General features: G+C 38.0%; 1 protein-coding gene across 35 annotated transcripts in view; it reads left to right on the top strand.

Annotated features, from left to right (window-relative positions):
* Positions 1-20,325, top strand: part of NRXN1 (neurexin 1) — a 743,929-nt gene that overhangs the window by 516,180 nt on the left and 207,424 nt on the right. For all 35 annotated transcript variants that reach the window (XM_076334784.1, XM_076334782.1, XM_076334774.1 and 32 more), the window contains one exon: positions 2,898-3,079. In XM_076334784.1, the coding sequence (XP_076190899.1) occupies positions 2,898-3,079 (182 nt within the window). The remainder of the gene's footprint in view (positions 1-2,897; positions 3,080-20,325) is intronic.

The following is a 20,325-nucleotide window of genomic DNA, read 5'->3' as shown; positions in this document are numbered from 1 at the left end:
TGAGATCAATCCCAGAGTAATAAATTTTACATTATTATATTTGTCTTTCTTGAAATATAAACACTAGAGGACCTATTCTCAAATGGCTTCCGACGCATTTTTTTCATAATTAATACAGGAAATTCAAAGAACGTGACTCCCTGTACAGCTTCGACAGAGGCAGATCTGTATTCATCAGCATGGATTAATTAGCCTGTTACCAGACACGCAGTTAGTTCAAAGAGCTACAAAATGGACAGTTTTAAAGAAGGGAAAGCTTTGCCTTAAAAAACCATAAGCCACATGTTATCATGGATAAAAGATAAGTTTTTTAACTTTGATGTTGATTCTATGTAGTTTAAGATTTACAGCTAGATTTATCCAGCCCTACTGACATTGACCTTGGCTTCAATGCAGCAGCAGTATGGAATGAATTGCTCTTCATTGGTTTATTTGAAGGGCAGTATTTAGCAAAAAACTGCGACAAAGATTCACTCTGAATAAGAACAACAGACTCTCTCATTGTTCAGATCTGGAGACTTACTTCTGGGTCATTGTATTCAGTATGACTCCACCATCGCTTGGCAGGCTTTTTCTTTGTCTTCTATATTGGGTAAACACATCTGTTACAACCAAGAAAAGGAGAATTATGCGCTCCCACTTAAATCTTATGCACTATTCTAACAGTTTCATCTGTGACATTGAGGTGTAAGGAGTTGTTTTTTCTTAGCCTTCTAATTTTTGTTACTTATAAGAACCTCATTCGTGACCTGACACAATATTTTATGAAGTCAACAGAAGGGCTGTCAGTGTTTTTAATGAGCTTTGGATCAAGCCCTCAGTTTTTCATCAACACAGAATAAATCCTTTCACTACAGACACCAGTGTGACATATACTGTATGAAGGTCCAAACTCTCTCACTCCTCAATTGGCTCAAGGTTTGAAGTCAACAGTAGCAGCAAAGAGGAGAACTTGGGGACCATCAAGAGTGATATTACCTGTCTCGTATCTTTGTTTTGGGATGTACTAGAACTGGCGATTCAACCATCATTACTGAATAGCATGCAGCAGATTATTGTGCATTTCAGAGCACCACATATGAGGAAAGCAAGGCTGGGAGAGCAGGAGATTAGGTTTTTGTCACACACATTCCTAAACCAGACACCATTTGCCCATGTCCATTACCAAGATTTCTAAGGCACAGCCCCTATCTTCACTACTCTTGCACAATTCTTTACAATGACTGTAAACCCTGATTTCACTTGGAGTGTGAGTGAAACCTTAGATATCAGATCTGTTATTGTGTTTGTCTTTGCTAAAGAGAGTTGACAAGTTTTCCTAAAACACATGCAGGTTGGTATTTTGCCATCAAGAGAAAAGCCAAGAGATCTATTTGAAGCACAGTGCAATCCTGCAAATGTGTTGATACAAAATGAGCTTTACAGTTTCTTAAGTGCTATGCACAGTGCATAAAATATGACAAATTGATGGTACTAGAAAAAACTAATGAGTAGGTAAGTAATTCCATAAAGGGAAAAATAATGTTAAAGATAAATATAGGATACCTTTTCAAAAAGAGCAGGTGACCTTTTTGCTTTGAGACTGACACAAAGCAGTCTCGCTCAGCAGTAGAGTAAGATTTTGAGACATCTGGAAGTTGAAGGAGTGGTGTAACTATACAACCCTTCTTGGTTTTGGCTTTAAAAATCTACACGTTCAAGGGATTTTAGAGCCTTTTGTATGCTCACAGCATTTTTGGTCTATCTTGAAAGAAAGGAAGAAAATGACAATTATGTTGTTATGTACTATCTCCTTAGGTGGACATGGGAAGTATGTAGTGAGAGTATTGGGTGGAATAAATTGAATTACATTTAATAAAATGGAGAGTAGCCACGCAGTGAGCCAGCTTAGAACAGCTAGTAAAACTAGACATCTGTATTTACAATGCGCTGACGTATCTCCCTAGGCTTTGACCTGTCTTCATAGAAAAGAAGTGGACAGCTGGTAGTTACTTTATAAATGAAAGATCAAGTGCATGCATGCATACAATTTGCCTGCTCTATACTGTTGTTAGGATACAAGCTTTAAATGTAAAATGTCTGGATATGCTGCTATTTTAGTTCAGAGGAAATATGCTGGTGATGAAGTTAAGCACCTGAGTGCGAAGTGGTTTTAGATTACAATGCTTGTTTAAAACAGATTATAGATTTTGTGAGTGCACGTTGGATATAATGTGCAAAGATTTCCACTCTTGTAAGTTATACATTGAGCATTATGCAAATAAACCATTGCTTGCTTAGATGGTAGACGGATATCTTTTTGTCCTGACATGACAAGTAAAGTATGTTTCCATTTGTTATCCCCATCTGTCACAAGCTGATAAACCTCAGATCCGTAAAAGTCTTATCTGAATGTATTTGTTAATGTCTTGCTTCGCTGGGCACAATGACATATCATATAGTGCATATCATTTTCATTGTGTAAATAAGGAGCTGCATTTTTTTGTCATTCATGAGATAACTGGAATTACTCGATTTCTTCTCCACATAGGCCCAGTTTGGGAAAGTGTTTGGTTCAACTCATCCCTGTTCTGCACATCACAGAAACATGTTCTTCAAGCATATGCTTAAGAACTCTCTTGAATAGATAGGTTTTTCTGAATCAGAGCTATGGTATTTTAAGTCACTGCATATGCAATTATGTTATATTCTGTGTTGATTGCACTATATAAAAAGCACTAATATTTCACTTGCTGCAAAATTTTTAGAGATAGACCCCTTCATGCTGAAATATAGTCTTGTTTCTTTCTATGAATCCATTTGTTATATAGAACATCTTGATTTTTGTAGAGCGTATGATTTCCATGTGGGTTTGCATTGGTGCAAGTGAGCTAATTATCTCTATTTCTGTTTTACAGCGGGAACAACATATATCTTTAGCAAAGGTGGTGGACAAATCACTTACACGTGGCCTCCTAACGATCGGCCAAGCACTCGTGCAGACAGACTGGCAATAGGGTTTAGTACTGTTCAAAAAGAAGCTGTGTTGGTACGAGTGGACAGTTCTACTGGGCTCGGAGATTATTTAGAGCTGCATATCGTAAGTATTATTAACAAATGCATGATATTCCTTCTTGTCTTGATTGTTCTTGTATTTTTTTTTTAATTTATTTTAATGTAAATACAGCATTTTGTTAATGAACCTCTTAGGGTCAATAGTGAACTAAATGATAATGGCTTATAGCATACAATACTGTACAGGATCTCAGACATTCTCAAAATGCCTTTTACTTTATACAGTGTTACTTTATATGGCTTTTCAATTAAAAATCATACTGTGATACCTGTACATATATAGCAGTTTACTGCAATCTAATTACATAAACCAGGATTTAGCAATGTCAGAGGAAGGTACGTTAATCCTGGAGAATTTAATCTGGAATCTGCTGGGGGAATTACAGTTTATCACAATTGACTGTGCTTATTGTTAATACTAGAATTTTTCCTCTGATTTCACCATTCCTTTCTGATGATAAATCTTAAGCAGAAAGCAAGATTGTCAAGCTAGAGAGTCTCAAAAAGTAATTTCAGCTGCCTTAAAGCAAATAACTAGCAATCAAAATAGAAAGCGTCTGGATTTTTATGGCAACATAAATAAATGATCAGTTCAGATAAACTTAACTAGGGCAGTATAAAATTTTGTTGTTTAGATTAGTCTCAACTTTGTTAATGTATTAGTTTGATTTTGATTTAAGAATCTCTCTACTTTCAGGAACAGAAGAGTTCCTTTTGAATGAAATTACTTATTGATCTATAACCAATTACATTTTTACCCTCAGAAAACATTCAGCAGTGATCATTTTCAAAATTAGAGGGAATTACGGTATTCAATCTTCCCAGGCTCCTTATTTCTGTAAAGGCACTCTTGCATTGTGGACCAAGGTGATTTTTTTTAATTTACTGGCTTGAGTAAATAAACAAAGAAAGAAGGCCTTAAATAAAATTCAGAGGTTGTCTATACCCTTCTTTTACATTGAAATGGATGGACAAAGTGGCTGGCTAGTATTGTACAATCTTAATTTAAAAATGTGAACAAAGCAACTTTTCCCAGGTGTCAGAAAAACTGAGAACCTACATTTTTCAAAGCAAGTATTGTGTTGCTGAAGAGAATTTAAAAATTTGCTTTCCAAAGCCAATTCTAACATCAGGTGCCTAGTCATCATTTGCCTGTTTCTTTGCAATCTGAGACCAGATCCACCCACTGTGGTCAACAGTGTTACTTTCTTCTTACAGTGTTTTCTTTTCATTAGCATATTAAGGAATGTTTTTCTTGCAGTTTTACTATACCTGAAGTCTATCAAAACCATAATATTCGTGCAATCTTTTGTCTAGCCTTGATTTTTCCATTTTAAAACAAACATTGGGTTCATTAATTATGAGTTGGAGATCAAAAATTATTGCCTGTTCATAAGTGGTTGTTTTGGTTTCTTTTTTCCCCACAAATAACTTTCTTATACCCATGCTATAGCAACAGATGGTAGAAATAAAAGAATAATTGAGAGTTTTCTATGGTCAGAAACACTACCAGCTTAATAGGGATGGGGAAAATCATAAATTATACTTTACTGGTCTTTTGAAATTTCTGTAAAGCAGCAAAAGGCCTTTTATCATCATGGTCTGTGAGGTGACCCTGGCCTCCTCCGTGGTCTTTGCAAGAGACTTCGGGAACCTCCCTGAAGCCTTCTCTGCTTGAGAGCAAAATCTGTGATAACTGTGCAGCAATTTCACTGGAACAAGGTCTGACCTTCTGAGAGCTGCTTCAATGTAGTCTCTCTCTAGCGTGGAGACACTAAGGGGTTGACCTGAAATCCTAAGACATCTGGCAAGGATTTTTTTAAGGGTTGTCAATGTTAGATAAAGCTTGGAAAACTGGGATATAATTTCCCGGAATCTATTTCAAATAAGGATAGTATTCAAAAGAAAGTTGAAAGGCAGTATTTTCAAAAGCACTCATGGTACCAAAGAACATATATCTTACTCAAGTCAGTGGAACTGTAGGCAATTCTGGTAATTTTACCTGAGATCTATTTTAGCTCAGCAAGATATTGTGAAACATCACGGTTATAAAAATGAGGAAGAACATAGAAACAGAGAGGCCTATGTATATATTATATTTGAAAAATAGTTTATTGGATCGAAGTTTTTCGATATTGGCAGCTACTGCATTAAACTAGCTGTAATAAAAGTAGTAGGAGGGTTGTGTCATTCAAAACTTCCTTCTTGCATCGATGTTGAGGTGCCACTGAGAATGTTTTATCTACTAAATAACCAGAAACATGCAAAAGCTGTGAATAGTGGAAGGAAGGAAGAGTCTAATTCTGCATGTTCTTTTGCATGCACCCGCTCACCTGTTTGTATAATGAATATGCATGAGCAATAAATGCCAGTGTACACTGAGATGCACTATGCATGGATAATTTACCTGTGTTATAACAAATATAACATTATAACAAATATAACATTATAACAAATATAACATTATAACAAGGATATAGTTGTGATTTAATTATGCTGGAATTCAGTTTTACTGTATGATAGAAACTGGTTCTTTTGTTACTGAGCTTTCATTTTACCCAGGAGGTCATCAGTCACTCAGATCCTCCCCAGTGACAAAATTTGGGACAGATGTGTAAGGATAGGTTTTAAGTGTATTTTCAGAAGAATGGTGGCAAAGCAAGTTTGAACTATTGCTTTGAGTTAAAAAATTTTAGACCATAGTCCTCACTAGCATGTTGGGGAGGGTGCTTGTTTGGGATGTTTCAGAACAGAGCTATGAGGTAGCTTGCCCTTAACCTTCTTCATTCTAGAAATGGAAGAGGAAGTTACGAGTTTGGTTATGGTACCTCAGTGCGTGCTTGCCCTCTTTATTATTCTGTTTACTTAAAGATGATGTAAACCTAATAATGAAATCAAGCTCATAACGAATTCTGATTTGGAAAATTGCTACTTGTTCATCTGAATCACAGCTTTAGTGTTAGGTTAGGAACACATTTATTTAAAATAATCATTTAACATCCCCAAATAACCATTGTTAATATGAGAAACATTTTAAAAAATGTGTAATCTGCATTGCTACCAGGTGCTTAACAGTTCCAGGGCAATATTTTAAATTCCAAGATAGATTATTATAAAACTCCACCTGTACTGTAGCAGCCGAGATATAAAGGCCTGGTTGTGTGTATGATACATATACATCCCTGTGCTTCAAGAAAGGGATGTTAATATGGTTTAGTCATCCAGAGATGCAGCAATTAGTTTTCACAGCAATCACTTGACTTCTGTTACGGAAGTGGTCTCCTGACCTCAGGAAGATCAGAAGATCTTCCTGAGATCTTCTCCTGGAAGATCTAGTTCAAGAGGAAATAGATATCATGCCTAAAAGTGTACTGCCACTTCCTTCTCCTGTTGACAGATAAAAGAAGGACAGATAGCTCTGAGAATTACTGTAATCCTCCTTTTTTTCCTCCTTTTCTTGGCATGGTCCACATCCATCTCCATGCCAAACGGAAAAGGTGGCAGCTTATTCACACAGTGTTCGGTTAATCACCATGTGCACTTCTGTGCTTGGCTTTTTCATTGACTTCTAAAGCCCTTAGGTAATTCTGTCAGTGATTCCTGTCCCTATCTCTGCTCTTCTTCTCTTCCCACCCTCTTCTCCCAAGTCATTAGACAGAAAAGTGTGTGTGTGTGTGTGTGTGTGTATATATGTGTGTGTCATTGCCTTTCACAGGCACTGTGCTGTTGCTGCCTCAAGTTTCCAGTTTTTCTATGGTGAGGAACAAGGTGAAGTTAAAGATATTGCCTTGAAGGGCTAAGAAATCCTGTTAAATTGCTCTTTCTGGCAATGCTGGTAGCAGAGGAAACTGGCATTCTCCTGTGTGGCACAAGTGGTATTTGCTGTACTAATGAAGACAAGAAGGATAGATTTCCATCAGTAGACTTCAACCATTTTTAAAAATTGTTTTAAGTATAAATTATGCCATGTTTTCATCTTTCATTGTTAAAATGAAAGATTTTAAACTATAACTAAATGTAACATTTTGTATGCCTGATGGAAAGAGTCAGCAGCTTCTGTGTCTTCCTTGTTTGTGTCATTTGTTTTAAAATCAAAGTATTTTGGGATCATAAAACCAGTGTGCTGTTTTTATGGTTACGGCTGATTTTGAAATTGAGAACAAGAAGTTTGTATGTGGGATAAGACCAGCAGAGCATTTCAGATCTTACCGCTTTGGTGTTCCAGAAAAGACAGCCGGCCTATGGGGCACTAGCTACTTAAGCTAAACTGGGATCACTTCTATTATCTCAAGCAGGGCGAGGAATTACTAATTAAGCTCAGTTACAGCTATGGATCTGCTGAAGTAGGTGAAGTGGTGAAGATCGTTCTGATAACAAACATCCTAAGGTTTAAAAATAAGGAATAAGGCAGATGTGGCAGCATTCTGAACGTTGTCCTAACCCTCTTCTATGGGAAGCTGAGGAAAAAATCCCTGTAATTCCAGCAAGAGAAGACTGACTATCCTACCTAGGATATAGTAAACATACAAAAATAAAAAGGCATTAAACTCAGGGTAGATTGTGGTAGATACTTTTATTTCATGCTTTTTAATGTTATTAGGAAAAATATAGGGAAAATGTAAACCAATACGGTTAATACTGTGATGGGAAAGCATGGAAAACTATTTTAAAAGATGTGGTAACACATTACCTGAAAAAGCATTGTATGATTAAGGACAGATAGTATCAATATATGCAAGGTATAACACAATTAACCTGAAATACTCTGAAGATGCAGCATTACTGGCATGATAAATTAATCAGTATTGTGCTTAGATTTTCAAAATATGTTTGTGAAGCCTTCAGAGTTACAATTAACGACTGAGGTGAAGAGTCATAGGAGAGGAAATATTGTATGTCTTACAGAAAATTGGGGTTTGGACCGTGAATAAATTCAGTTTGTGCTCTTTGTCCCAACTATTTATATACTACATCTATTAAAATACATATTGTGAGAAAGGCATTTTTAATTTGAAATTTTTTCCATGAGGAAGATGTGGATAAAAATCAAGTGAAAGCTTTTGTGAGTTTTTGTCAGCTTTGGTTCAAAAATTCTCTTGGTTTAAAAGGAAGTTAATGCTTCCCCATTTTCTGAGCTATTTATTCAGTTTTTGTATATGATATACTTCATTTTTTATAAACTGGGGAAATATTTCATAGCTCCAAATGAAATGTTGACTTTTGTGTAAAAAAAAATAATATTGATATGAAGGGGTTTTTTATTTTCAGCTTTAAGTTAATGGAAAATTCTGCAAAAGTCCTCTCTCAACTTTTTTCCTACTTATTTTTTGGAACTTTTGGCAAACTTAAAAGGACTATTATTTCCTGCTCCCCTCCCTCTGTCCCTTAGTTATACATATGCAGTGTTCTTCTGCACCAGGCTTTTAATAGCTGACTCTGTTAGATTCTATTGTACAAATACATTATATATGCATAATTTTAATTTATGCAAGTATAATGACCTTCCCTCAAGTGAACAGAAATAGTAAAACTCGAGTGAGGGTCAGACTTCTGTGTTTGAGCGTACCAGAGAAAAAATTGCAGAGTCTTAAGATAAATTAATTTGTTATTCTCTTTTGAATACTTCGCATGTCTTGGGCTTAGTGCCTAATGGAAAGTCAATTGAAAGATTCTTCTTGACTTAGTTGTATTTGGATCAATGCCTAGAGAGTTGGATGTACTTTCAGTGAGATTGATGGTAAAAATACCTTTGATTTTAGTGGCTTGTATTGGAGCGAATTAATTTTCCCAGGAAGAGCTTAATAATGTCTAAAAATAAAAAATTCCCAGAATAATGTTTCTTCTAATAATCATCTTTCAAATATGGAATTCCTTATTATATATGCGTGTCTGTGCAATGCAAAGATTTGGTAAGGCCAGTGGTGGCTTGTATATGCATGAAACAGTAATGAATTTAAAATCAATTTATTCAACATCCCGGAAGGGCTGAAAAAAAAGCAGAACTAGGTTTCAGAAATCTGATATTTTAGAAGTGCTGAGCATGCACATCAGTGGCTAAAGCCAGTGGAAGCTGAATATAGTCAGCACCTCTGAAAATTAGGCCATCATCATATCAGCTAAGTGGGCATCAGGGATCACTCTGGAGCCCTGGAAAGACTTTGGATCATTATGTTTATCAGAGTTGTGATACTTAATATTCTGCTACCTTGAGGCACAAGAAAATTTCTTAAGGCTGATGTTATTTAATCTAGAATTCTGCTAATATTTGATATTTCCTTATTATGCTTATCTACATGATATTTATTTGTGATTTTTTTTTTTTCTTATTAATATATGTGTATGGAAAATGCTATAGGAAATTTCACTGTTGTGGGCAGTGATTGTTCCTCTCTTTGGGGAACAAAAAACTCAGCAACCAGACTATGTGTTAATCGTTAAAGTGAAGAAAAATTACTATGAAAGAAGGATTTCCAGGCTTGCTTATGGGTTTGAAGAATGAAAAGCAAAATCAAAATGCAATCAAAAAAGAATCATTTATGGGACTAGACAGGCAGGTGAGAATGTAATTCAATGTACACAAATACTAAGTTAATTAGAATGGGAGCAATGAATTAATCTAGGGAATTTGTGCTAAATGCAGCAATCATTTACCTCACTGATCAGGTTAAAGATCTAAGTTTGTAGGAAAGAAAATAAATAAATCACCGAAGTGGTCAAGCCATGCCTTGAAAACATGCAATTAAGTTATTCTTTTGTATTAGCAGAGACATAGATTAAAAAAATTCTGAAAAGGGATTTTATGATACAAGCTGTTTGTTAATGCCTCATCTTGAATACTCTGCACAGTCTGTTATCGCGCACTGAGCAACAGTGGTCTGTTCTTGCCATAAACAGGCCAAACTGCTGAGAGAAGGTTATGGAAATGTGCTAATTCTGGCACAGAACAGACTGACACCTTACTGTAGGAAAAATATGAATGGAATTTGGACAGTTGATATAATTAAACAGTTTGGCTATGACTGCCATCATGGAGTGCTGCAAGGAGAAATCCTGATGCTGGCGTGGAAGGTCCATTATACCAGCGTGGCAGGTCTGATCTCCCAGCTGTGATTTCCTGGTTCCCCAGCCTAGAAGTGTGCTTGAGGGAAGCAACTCCTTTCATCTTCTTCCTCTCTCGGGATAAATAGAAGTTCTCATTTCTTCTCTACCCAGCTAATAACTCCTTTATGCACCCTGCTCCTTTCGTGCTTTTGGGAGGATAAAAGCTTCCTTCCCAAAAAGCATGCTGTATGACGGGGTAACCACCTGCCAGCCCCTTGGCAAGAGAAAATTGCACGACCAGTAGGACCTAAGTTCTCACCTAAAATACCATGTGTCAGTCACAAAATGCTCCAGCCCTCAACACTGATGAATCTCCTGAGGTGCTTTCTTCTAGCAAAGATGTAGAGCCTGGCTGAGGGTTAGTAGATATTTAAAACACTTCTGGTGGCCCCACATATATTAGAATCATCAGATAGCAATATGGAAAGAATTGCATGTGGCCATGGCGTTGTATGAAATGATCTTGCAGACCAGACTGTGGACGCTTAAGATCCCTTCTGATCTCGCGTATCTCAAGATTACACTGTACATTGAATTCAACTGTTGGCTGAACTGCTTAAGATCAAAACTTTGTAATTGAATTTGATGGCAAGTCTTCCTTTGACTTTACTGTTGCAAACTGTACACAAACGGGGCTTTTGATCCAGCACGAGGAGAGAGCATAAACATGGAACTTAATTTTCCTGGGGCCTTTTTGAACTTAAAAAAAATGCTAAAAAGATTAGGAATAGAAGGGGTTTGGGCTGAGTCATGTTATACTAGTAACAAAAACTGTGCACTTTAAAGAACTGAAGTGGACCAATTTGGAGAGGCAAGCAAAAGAGCAAGCATATTTAATTAACATAAACTTGAAGAGGCTCATGACCTCTTCGTAAAGCAGCTCTTATTTTTTACATTGTTACTTTTAAAGCTCTGAAGTACTGTATGGATTATGTCCAGTCTTATTTTCAAGGATCCTTTCTTTCTCTTCCCTTTCCCTTGTTCCCTACGTTTTTTTTCTGCCGTGTTCTCAAACACAAATTCATGTGCTCTGCATATTTTGCAGTCCCAGTGAATCCCAGTGAAAGCAGGTGGCAACCCCCAGGGGTCTCGGTGATTACATACCTTTTCTTTCCCACAGAATGAGGCATACCATGTAGCTAAAGGAACAGAGGAGTCACTTCAGAGGGTGACTGTATGGTGTACTCTCATGGAAGACCTTCTTGATCAGGACCATTGATTAGTTCTGTTTAATTAAAGAAGAAAAGCAGCAAGAACAAAGCAAATAAGCATGTGGCCAAAATTAGGAGACATATCCTTTTGTGACTAGTTTTTTTAAATATAAATACCAAATTTCTGGCTTCAGAAATGAGGACAGATAGGAGGCTCATCTGTCCTCTGTAGCAGTACTTTTCCTAGCTAACATTATATTATCCCATGGATTTTTTAGATCCGTCCCAGTCTAATCAGGTCCTTTTAATCCAAAATTCCCTGCACTGGTTACTAGCCAACATCCTTGCATACGAAGGTTACAGATATTTTAATAACTTGGCACCAACTCTTCCAGAACACCGACATGTATAAAAAGAGCTGATGAAAAATTTAGCAGACATTTTAGCAACCTTATTAAGATTTAAAGAATACTTGACTATTTGCAATAGCAGAACAGTTGAGATGTTCACTGAAACCTGGCTGATCACCCAAAGGAAGAAGCACCGAATCATAGGAAATTATTGTGATTATTTGGAGAATGAGAGCTCCGGATGATCGAGGGTTGCTTCCAGGAGCTAGCTACTTTCGTCCGCCTATCCTACATGAGTCCTTCTCTGCTTATTATATCTATTGTATATTTTATTAAACATATACTGTTTGTTTTATCTAGTAATATAATAGAGTCAGCCCTGACAATATTTCCTAGTTTGTTACTGCCTAGTTCTCGTATAATTTTAGAGAAGCACAAAAAGATTTGCACTCCCTCCTCCCTGCTAGGCATGCCTGGCTCAAAACCAAGTGGCAGGCATGTGGACCCAGTGTGTTAGAAGCCATGACAGTGCAGGGTGTAGGCAGGTTGTAGGCACTTTGGGCTGACAATGTGTTGTTTGGAAGAAAAGGACAGGCATGAGCAATGGCATCACTTTCAGAGTATCCTAGACTATGCTTTTAGTTCCTGATGGCAGCTTGAATAAGAGAAAGTGACTCTCAGATTACTATGACCCATTGAAAGAGGGCCAGTTTTGCACAGGACAGATCAAGGTTTGTTTCTTAGGAATATAAGCCAGAACCCAAGATCTGGCCCATTAACTCCCTGTCGTTTAAATTTATGAGCTCTAAGCGAGGATAAGGATATAGCGTGCGCTGCAGCACAAAGTACCAGTATAGCAGTTTTTCGGTGAACATGCAGTATGAACAATATCATTTTAAATACCAGTCAGAGAGATTAGCCTGTTGATGCAGAACAAGGCTAGGGGAAAAATGCTGCTGGTGGCCTGAACAGATTCTGATCCTAACTCCAAATAATTCTCATCCCACCACTTCCGCTATTAATTTGTCTGAAGAAACTGCAGACATACGAGTAAATATGAGCAGGATCTACATCAGGCCAGAAAACTCCTGCTGGAAGGTGAAAGGTGCAGAGGCAATTTTACAGAGCCTGCTGCTTTGCTTCAGGCATTTGTTTAAGTACACATTGCTATTATAGTTAATCACTTTGTGCTAATAAGGAAAACTCGTCTTAATACTATTCTGTTTTTGTGAAATGCTACCTTAATTGTAACTCATAATTAGTTAATTAGACTACTTATTTAATTCAGGTTTTGCTCTGTGATGCCTCAGCATCATCACCAAACTGGAAACTTCTTTTAATACTTAATGCTAGTTTGCTTTTTTTTCTTCCAGATTGTTTTATTGTCTTGAGCCTTTCTCACTTTTCACTTACACCACTGTGTCAGTGAGGAGTACCTATAGTAAAATCAGTGAATTTAATCTGGTGTACCGAACAGTAGAACTGAACACACTGGGCCTGGTTCCTGCTTTCATCCAATTCAGCTATATAACTTTTACAATCTCTGACACTAACTCATTGCACCAGGGTCATGCAGGACATAAAGCCAGAGCAGGGAATTTATCTGGATTTCCTGAAACCCAGGTTACCAATTGTATCTTCATCTACTTTTCAGTAACGTGCCTGTGCTGTCTAACCATTTTCTCTCTTACCTGAGCATAACATGCTTGACATCAGTGTATCTCCACTGCTGGTGTATCACTGAGCAGCCTTCTCCTTTCTCTCCCAGCAACAACCGTAGGTGTATAATATTTGCCTTCCCTATCAATCTTACAGTGATTCTTCCCATTTGACAGTGGGCTGCTGCCGCTGTTAAGTGTCTTTTGGGTTTTTTTGCTTAGATCATACTGGTTCCAAGAATTTCTGCAACAATAACAGACAGGATAAGGGTTTAATGAACTGATATTATCAATGTTCTGGTGGTTTATGCTTAGTGTAACAATCCCACTAACAACAGCTGAGTTTTCCTGTTAAGTGTTTGGAGAGGCTTAAATATCTCTCTGTTCGTGAAAGCCCATTTACACTGAAGCATGCTCCAGAGGGTGGATTAGCTGAAGGAACTGACTCATGCATTTCTTGGCTTTCTATAATTACCTAGCTTACATTGAATAAGGGATGCCGAGGAACAAAGGAAAGACACAGGTCCTTCAGTTTTGCCAGTTCTGTGTGAAATTATCCTGAAGCCTTCAGTACATCAGCATGAAACTACTAACTTAACTTCTTGTGCTAGAATTTGCAGATGATAATCTCTGTTCAGTCAAGGACCAAATGTAAGTCCAGATATTCCGTCAGGGAGATGTAAATCATGCTTGCTGCTTCAGCATTATACATTCTCTGTGGTCTAGGAAAAGCTGCTCATCAGGACCGGGAAGTCTTCCCTCTGCGTATTCTGCTGTTGGGTCAGGTACTCCTCTTCATCCCAGGTCTGTGGATTGAAGGATGGGGTTGAAGCATTACATCCCCAACGGATCTCATCATGTTCCATTTTGGGGCTGGAATCTCTTGTTATTTTCTGTTCAGCCCTCACCCTTGGTGGACTTGCGACTTACTGTCTACACACTGAATGCTACAGTGAATGCTATGTATTCTTCCTGTTCACTGTGAAAGCCCATTAATGTCCTGAAGCCTTATTGTTCCCCATGTGGGTTTTTTTTCCTTGACCCAGTGAATTCCAGGGAACAACAGAGAGTTCCTGGAGCAAAAGTACTCAGCCTTTCCCTTGCATAGCAGATGGAGTTTTTAAGACTCGCTGTGGATTATGTAGCAGTGCCTTCTCATTTAGGGACAAGCACAAAGAGCGTTATCATACGTGAAGCTACTTTACAGTAACTTCTACCAATTAAAATAAAAAGTGAAAAGATTATGCTATAGAGCCTTAATAACCACTCAGCATATTTGATAATGTCACTGCCTTCGGTATCATATTCACCACTATGTTTAATAGCTGAACAGATGCAGCTCACTAGAGCACCACATGGTATGCAGCAGCAGGGAGTCCCATTTGACAAGTTGGTTTTGTTTTATTTCCTTCCCAGAGAGCCTTCCCTGATATCCCAAGTTTCTGTCGTGTTTTGATTTGCTATTCAGCAAACAGAAAAAGGCAAGGGGGTTCTGTAATGCTTGTTTTCAAAGCAAGAGCGGTTTTGACTTTTTAGTGGAAGTACTATGAAATTCCTAATAAAGCTAATATAAGGCATGTTTTAATGTAAAATTGTCAGCCCTTGATCTGAAAAGGGTTGGGTTTTAGCAGGTAGCACATATCTACATGCACAGGTTGCTTGTAGGATAGCATCTATGCTGTTTTTTGGAGATGGCTTCAAGTTTGGGGATTTTTATTTTTTTTTTAATTGCAAGATTTTGTGTACACGTCTGCAAGTCACTTTGCACAGTGAGCAATAATTCTTGGCTGTAATAGTGCCATGGGATGCTGCGGTTGTTTGGTGCTTCTAGATTTGCTCTCCATGGAACAAGTCATAGGAGCATTTTGTGAGAGTTTCCAATCTTCTAATTGCTTGTCTTGAAAAACACCTGAGTATATACTCTGAGGCTAAAATAAGATGGCTATGCACTTAATATATTCTAAAAAATCACGGGATAATACAGAGTAGATAATGAAATTTTGGCGCTATGATTTGGGTATTTGTTTCCAGAAAACATATAATAAACGTGGGAACAAGACTAAAAGTGCTGCAAGAATTATGTTATCCACCTCATATTACCTCGTCCATAAATAAATGCAGAAACTCCCTTGATTATATTTCCTATTCCTTATTAATGTGGTTATATAGTTAAAGATAGGTGCTGCCAAGGGCTAAATTGATGGACGGTGTCTTCCCCAGAGCTAAAAACTTGTCACAGCTTTGTGCTCAGCTGATATGCTCCTTTGGAAGATATTTAAGATTTCTGGTTTCTATTCCTAATCGACTTTTTTAATATTTTGCTGGCTATTTAAACTGACATTCTTAAGGCACTGATTTTCTTTTCTTCTTTCTTGCTTTTCACTGCATATTCAAACTCAAAAAAACCACCGGCACGTCTCCTTGTCACAGCTGTAGTGTGGTACATGATGACACCAAGCTGTGCTAGTGTGGGAGGAGGGGAGATAGGGGTTGCAAGCACTGTGAAGAACTGATTAAAATTCAAAATGAGCTTGATAAAGTGGTGAAATAGCCTGAAATCAGGAAGATGAATTTCTACAAAGGAAAGCGCCGAGTTCTGTACCTAAGATGGAAAAATCAAACACACAGCTATAAAATGAGGAATAATTGTGGGAAAGAAGCAGTTCTACAGAAAAGATTGGTAAGTTACAGCTGATTGCAATTTGCTGCAGAGACAGACAGGCATCAGTCTGGGCTGTATTGACAACATGTGGGGTGGCAGAGGAAGCAAAGAAGTTAATTGTTCACTCAGTACTGCTGGGACCTTAGCTGAAGAAGTATGTCCAGTTCTGAGTGCTTGGCTTTGAAAAGGAGGTAAGCAAATTAGGCAGCTACTAAAAGAACCAGTAATATACTCCGGTTGAATTAACACATAGCTTCTAAGAAGCAAATGAAAGAATGGGCTCTGTTTTGTTTATAAAAGAGAAGACAGGGAGTGACTGGACATGAAAACCGTCTTTTAATACGTATAGATTGTTATAAACAGGACTGTGGCTAATTTGTTTTGCCTGTCTGCCAGGATAAGGTAAGAAAGAGTTGGTTTAATTTGTAACAATGCTATCAGGTAGTGGAAAAAAATTTCCAGCTATGTTTGATGGTTAGCAGTGGAGCAGGTTATGTGGGCAGGCCCTGTCAATTTATGCTTTCAAGATCAGACTACGTTTCTGTTGGTAATGGGAATGCCGTGGAGGCTCCTGTTGTATGTTTTTGCTAAAGTTAGCCTAGATGTACTTGCTGTTGCCAGTGAGTGATGGGGTGTAGTGAGGTCTTCTTAAGCTGTACACTTCCATTTATGCTGTAGTTTTTAACAGGAAGGCTTAGGTCCAGGAATGATTTAAGATGAATGCTTAGATGCAAGCATAGTGAGGTTCTCTGTTTTCATTCCTAAAGACACAGAAAAGGGAGAGAGTAAGCTGCTGCTAAGCATTTTCTTTTAATATCCATTGGTCTTAGTGTCATCAGCAAACTCTAAGACTCTGTGCAACAGCACAAGGTAGAGCCTGCTCTTCCTTTGCCGTATCAACATCCCCTCTTGTTTAACACTAGCCAGCTGCTTTGCTGCTATATGCAGGAAAGAAATTTGAATCTGTATGTCTGAGAATTGCTCTCCGGCCAAGCAAAGGCCTGTTGGTGTGTTCTTCACCGACTGTTGGCATGTGCCTCCTCTTCAGCTTGTGGGAAAGGTGGTGGTGATGTAACTAACTTTGCCTCCTCGCCCACCTCTCAAATGTTAGCAAGTGTTTGCTTTGGTTGCTGTGTGGGAGTAGTGAGGTAATTTGAACCATCCTGGTGTAAATCCAAAATAACCCAAATGGGATAAATAGATTACTGAGCAAAACTCATTTGATTATATTGCAAGAATAATGTGCAATTGGGGTGAATTTGTCTTTCAGGTTTTTGAGCTATTTGGCCAGTTCACTGGCTGCAGATATAGCTGCACAGCTGTGTGAAATGTTTTTTAAGTTTTCTTGTCGCAATAGCACATGCAGATTATCTAAAAGATAGTAATCACTCAAAAATCACAGAAGATAAGCTTTCCTGTTTCACTTCTAAAATAGACTCTCTGGTTTCTTAACTTTAGTGACTATTTGCGATGAGGCTTTCTAATGTTTTTAACAGAATGTTGATTGAAAAATCTCCTTTAGCTATTAACAGTTGTCACAATTTTGGGCTCATATCATAAAAGCTCAGTATACTTTAAGCATGTAAGAGGTTTTATCTTTTTGGCATTGTTCTCTGGGACTAAATCTTGAAACTCTGTACATGCCTTTGTCAGTAGCCTGTTCTGGGGTTTCCTCTGGAGCAAAGGCAGGGTATTGCCCCGAGCACAAGCCATGCTGCATCTGCAGGAACTTGGTCTGGACTAAACTGGCTTGGGTTTTGGGTTATCGCTTTGCAGTTGACAGCTGATGGTGGTCTGCTTAGATGTGAATCGGTAGCATTCCTCTTTTTCTGCTGTCAGCCGTGTGCAGTAGAGAACGAGCATGCATTTGCCTCTGTGCCAAGGAAGGTTTACCTCCCCTACTTGTGTCACCCCATCCCTTAATCCTACTTTCTAACCCCCTTCTCCCCAAGTTGTGTCATGCAGCTTCACCAGCTATTTTACACTGCTGCAGTCGCAAAGGTAGGTCATGGATTTGCTTCGTTGCCCCGAAACATAGAAGTCATCCAGGCTGATAATGTATGTCCTTTCATCAAGTCGGAAGAAAAACGATGAATAAAATCGTTGCTGTGACTGTGTCAGGACTGTCACTTTATCTGTCTTTTAATGGAGATGTTGTTCAGCATTTCTAATTACGATATTAATCTTCACTATCCCCTGACACAGGTGTAATATCAGGAATACTAGTGCATGACAAATTTATTACTTTTAACCCTCTGAGGCACCAGTCATAAACACTTTTGGTTTGCTGGCAGACCTAATTGGTTCCCTATAGTCCTTCCTTTTCTTACTGAAAATATTTGAGATTCATGCTGCGTTTTTCCTATAATGTACAGTAACATTAAAAATCGAGACAGGGAAACGGTCTTGCGTGAATCATGTTCTCCCACGCACGTACTACTCATAAAGTGATTATCAGAAACATTCCTTGCATTGTGAGTATTTTTTGAAATTATAGACAGGATTGATTTCTGCATCTGAATTTTTCACATGTAAGCTTATGCTTTAGAAAGGTTACTGACTTGGAGTATTTTTTTTAATTGTTTTTTAAGCATTAGCTTGCAAGAGAGTTCCTAATCACAAGCAAATGACTTACCTGTGGTGAGTTGGAGCGTGTAGAGAAAGCAAAGTATATTCACGGAAGCACTTCAGGAGGCGGAGAAGGTGGTGGAGCCATCCCTCCACCCCGCTCTGCTTCCCTGTGGATCTGACTGGTTCTGAGCGATGCTAAATTATGGTATCAAGGGAAAAACTGGTACTCATCCTTTTGGTCCTACTGGGGAGGTAATAGCAGCGCTTTGACTCTTAAGGCTGATTTTTAGGAAGTTAGTGGGCTTTTCTGCTACTGCTCAGCTGGCTCTTTTATAAATGTTCAAGGTGGGATGCTAATACTTGGTTTTCCGAATATTGGTTCGTCCACTTTAAGCACATGCACCTATCTCAGGAAAAACTTCATGGGTTTTCAAACTTCTGTTATTTTGATCTAATATAGGTTAAAAACACCAAACCTAACCCTTGTAGATGCAAATCAAGGGCTACCCGTTTAGTAAATGTCCACGTGTTTCTGTTCACTGCCAGGAATTGGATGCAGAAGGAGAAAGATCAGTGATCTGATCTAGGTAGTAGTGCTGTATAAGTTAGAAAATGATGTTTTTCCAGCCTCATTTCTCAATGGAAGCTGGAACGTGGAAAATTTTTAGGATTGGGATAGAACGTACAAGCAAAGGCAAAAGGACTCATTCCTTGGCACCACTAATCAATTGGTGCTGACTTCAGTGGGACTGGGAGAAACCTGGATTCAAATCCTTTCCTCACCTAGTTCAGACTGGGACCTGATCCAGACTCCCACACTGTAGCTTGGGGACTTTAATATCAACTTTTGACTCGCCTTGGTGACGGAATCTTTGTTTCATTCTGCGTTTCTAAAAATATAAAATTTTTATTTTTGTTGCTGTACATCAGGAAGGAGATAGTTTTGAAAACTTTCTTTTTTATTTCATATTTGTCAAAGATTGTTTTCTGGCCAGTCTTAGTGAAAACACATCTCCTATATATTGATGACAAAATGGTCCTTTTTATTTTATGGTTATTATAGTCCTGATAGCTGTTGCTTGCTGTTGCTAAATTCAGGATCCATATAGCAATGACTTCCTTTTGGAAGTTGACCAAAACATTTTCAATCGAAATTCAGGATGGAGATTTACCTTATATCTTGTTAAAATAAATGAAATTCAGGATGGAGATTTACCTTATATCTTGTTAAAATAAATGAAAAGAATTCCGAACTGTTGCTTCTAGAATTCTTTAGAGGTGCAGGAGGCAAGGAACTTGGAGAGCACTGCAACAGTTGCACAACATTAGGGATATATTAAAAGAAAAATGTCACTGTGCACCAGCTCTTAACATGAAACACGGCATATTTGCACTTCCTAGAACCCACTGTACACTCCCAAAGGCCAAAACCTTTTCCAAATCCCTTAATACCACTGAATTTATTACGTCTCCTTAGCACAATTGAATATGTCTGGAGATGTGGACAAGAGACATGATGATAAAGCACTGTAGTGATGGAAAAGACAGAGCAATTAGGTTAAACATTCTCCTGTATGTTGTAGTGGGTATTTCCCTAGCTGTAAAAGAGATTTATGCATTTTTTTATTACCAATTCTAGCCACCTGAGATATTTTAAATCTGGATTCTGTATCATATTTGCTTGATTTATTAACACCCCCAGGAAAACATAGGCAACGTAATGATTCTCTGTATCAATGACTTGTTATAGAACTTCCAACAGATTTACTAATTCTAAC

The sequence above is a fragment of the Aptenodytes patagonicus genome, chromosome 3, assembly GCF_965638725.1.
Source record: "Aptenodytes patagonicus chromosome 3, bAptPat1.pri.cur, whole genome shotgun sequence".
NCBI lineage: Eukaryota > Metazoa > Chordata > Aves > Sphenisciformes > Spheniscidae > Aptenodytes > Aptenodytes patagonicus.
Note: the sequence above shows the minus strand (reverse complement) of the source record. Positions and strands in the feature narration are given on the sequence as shown.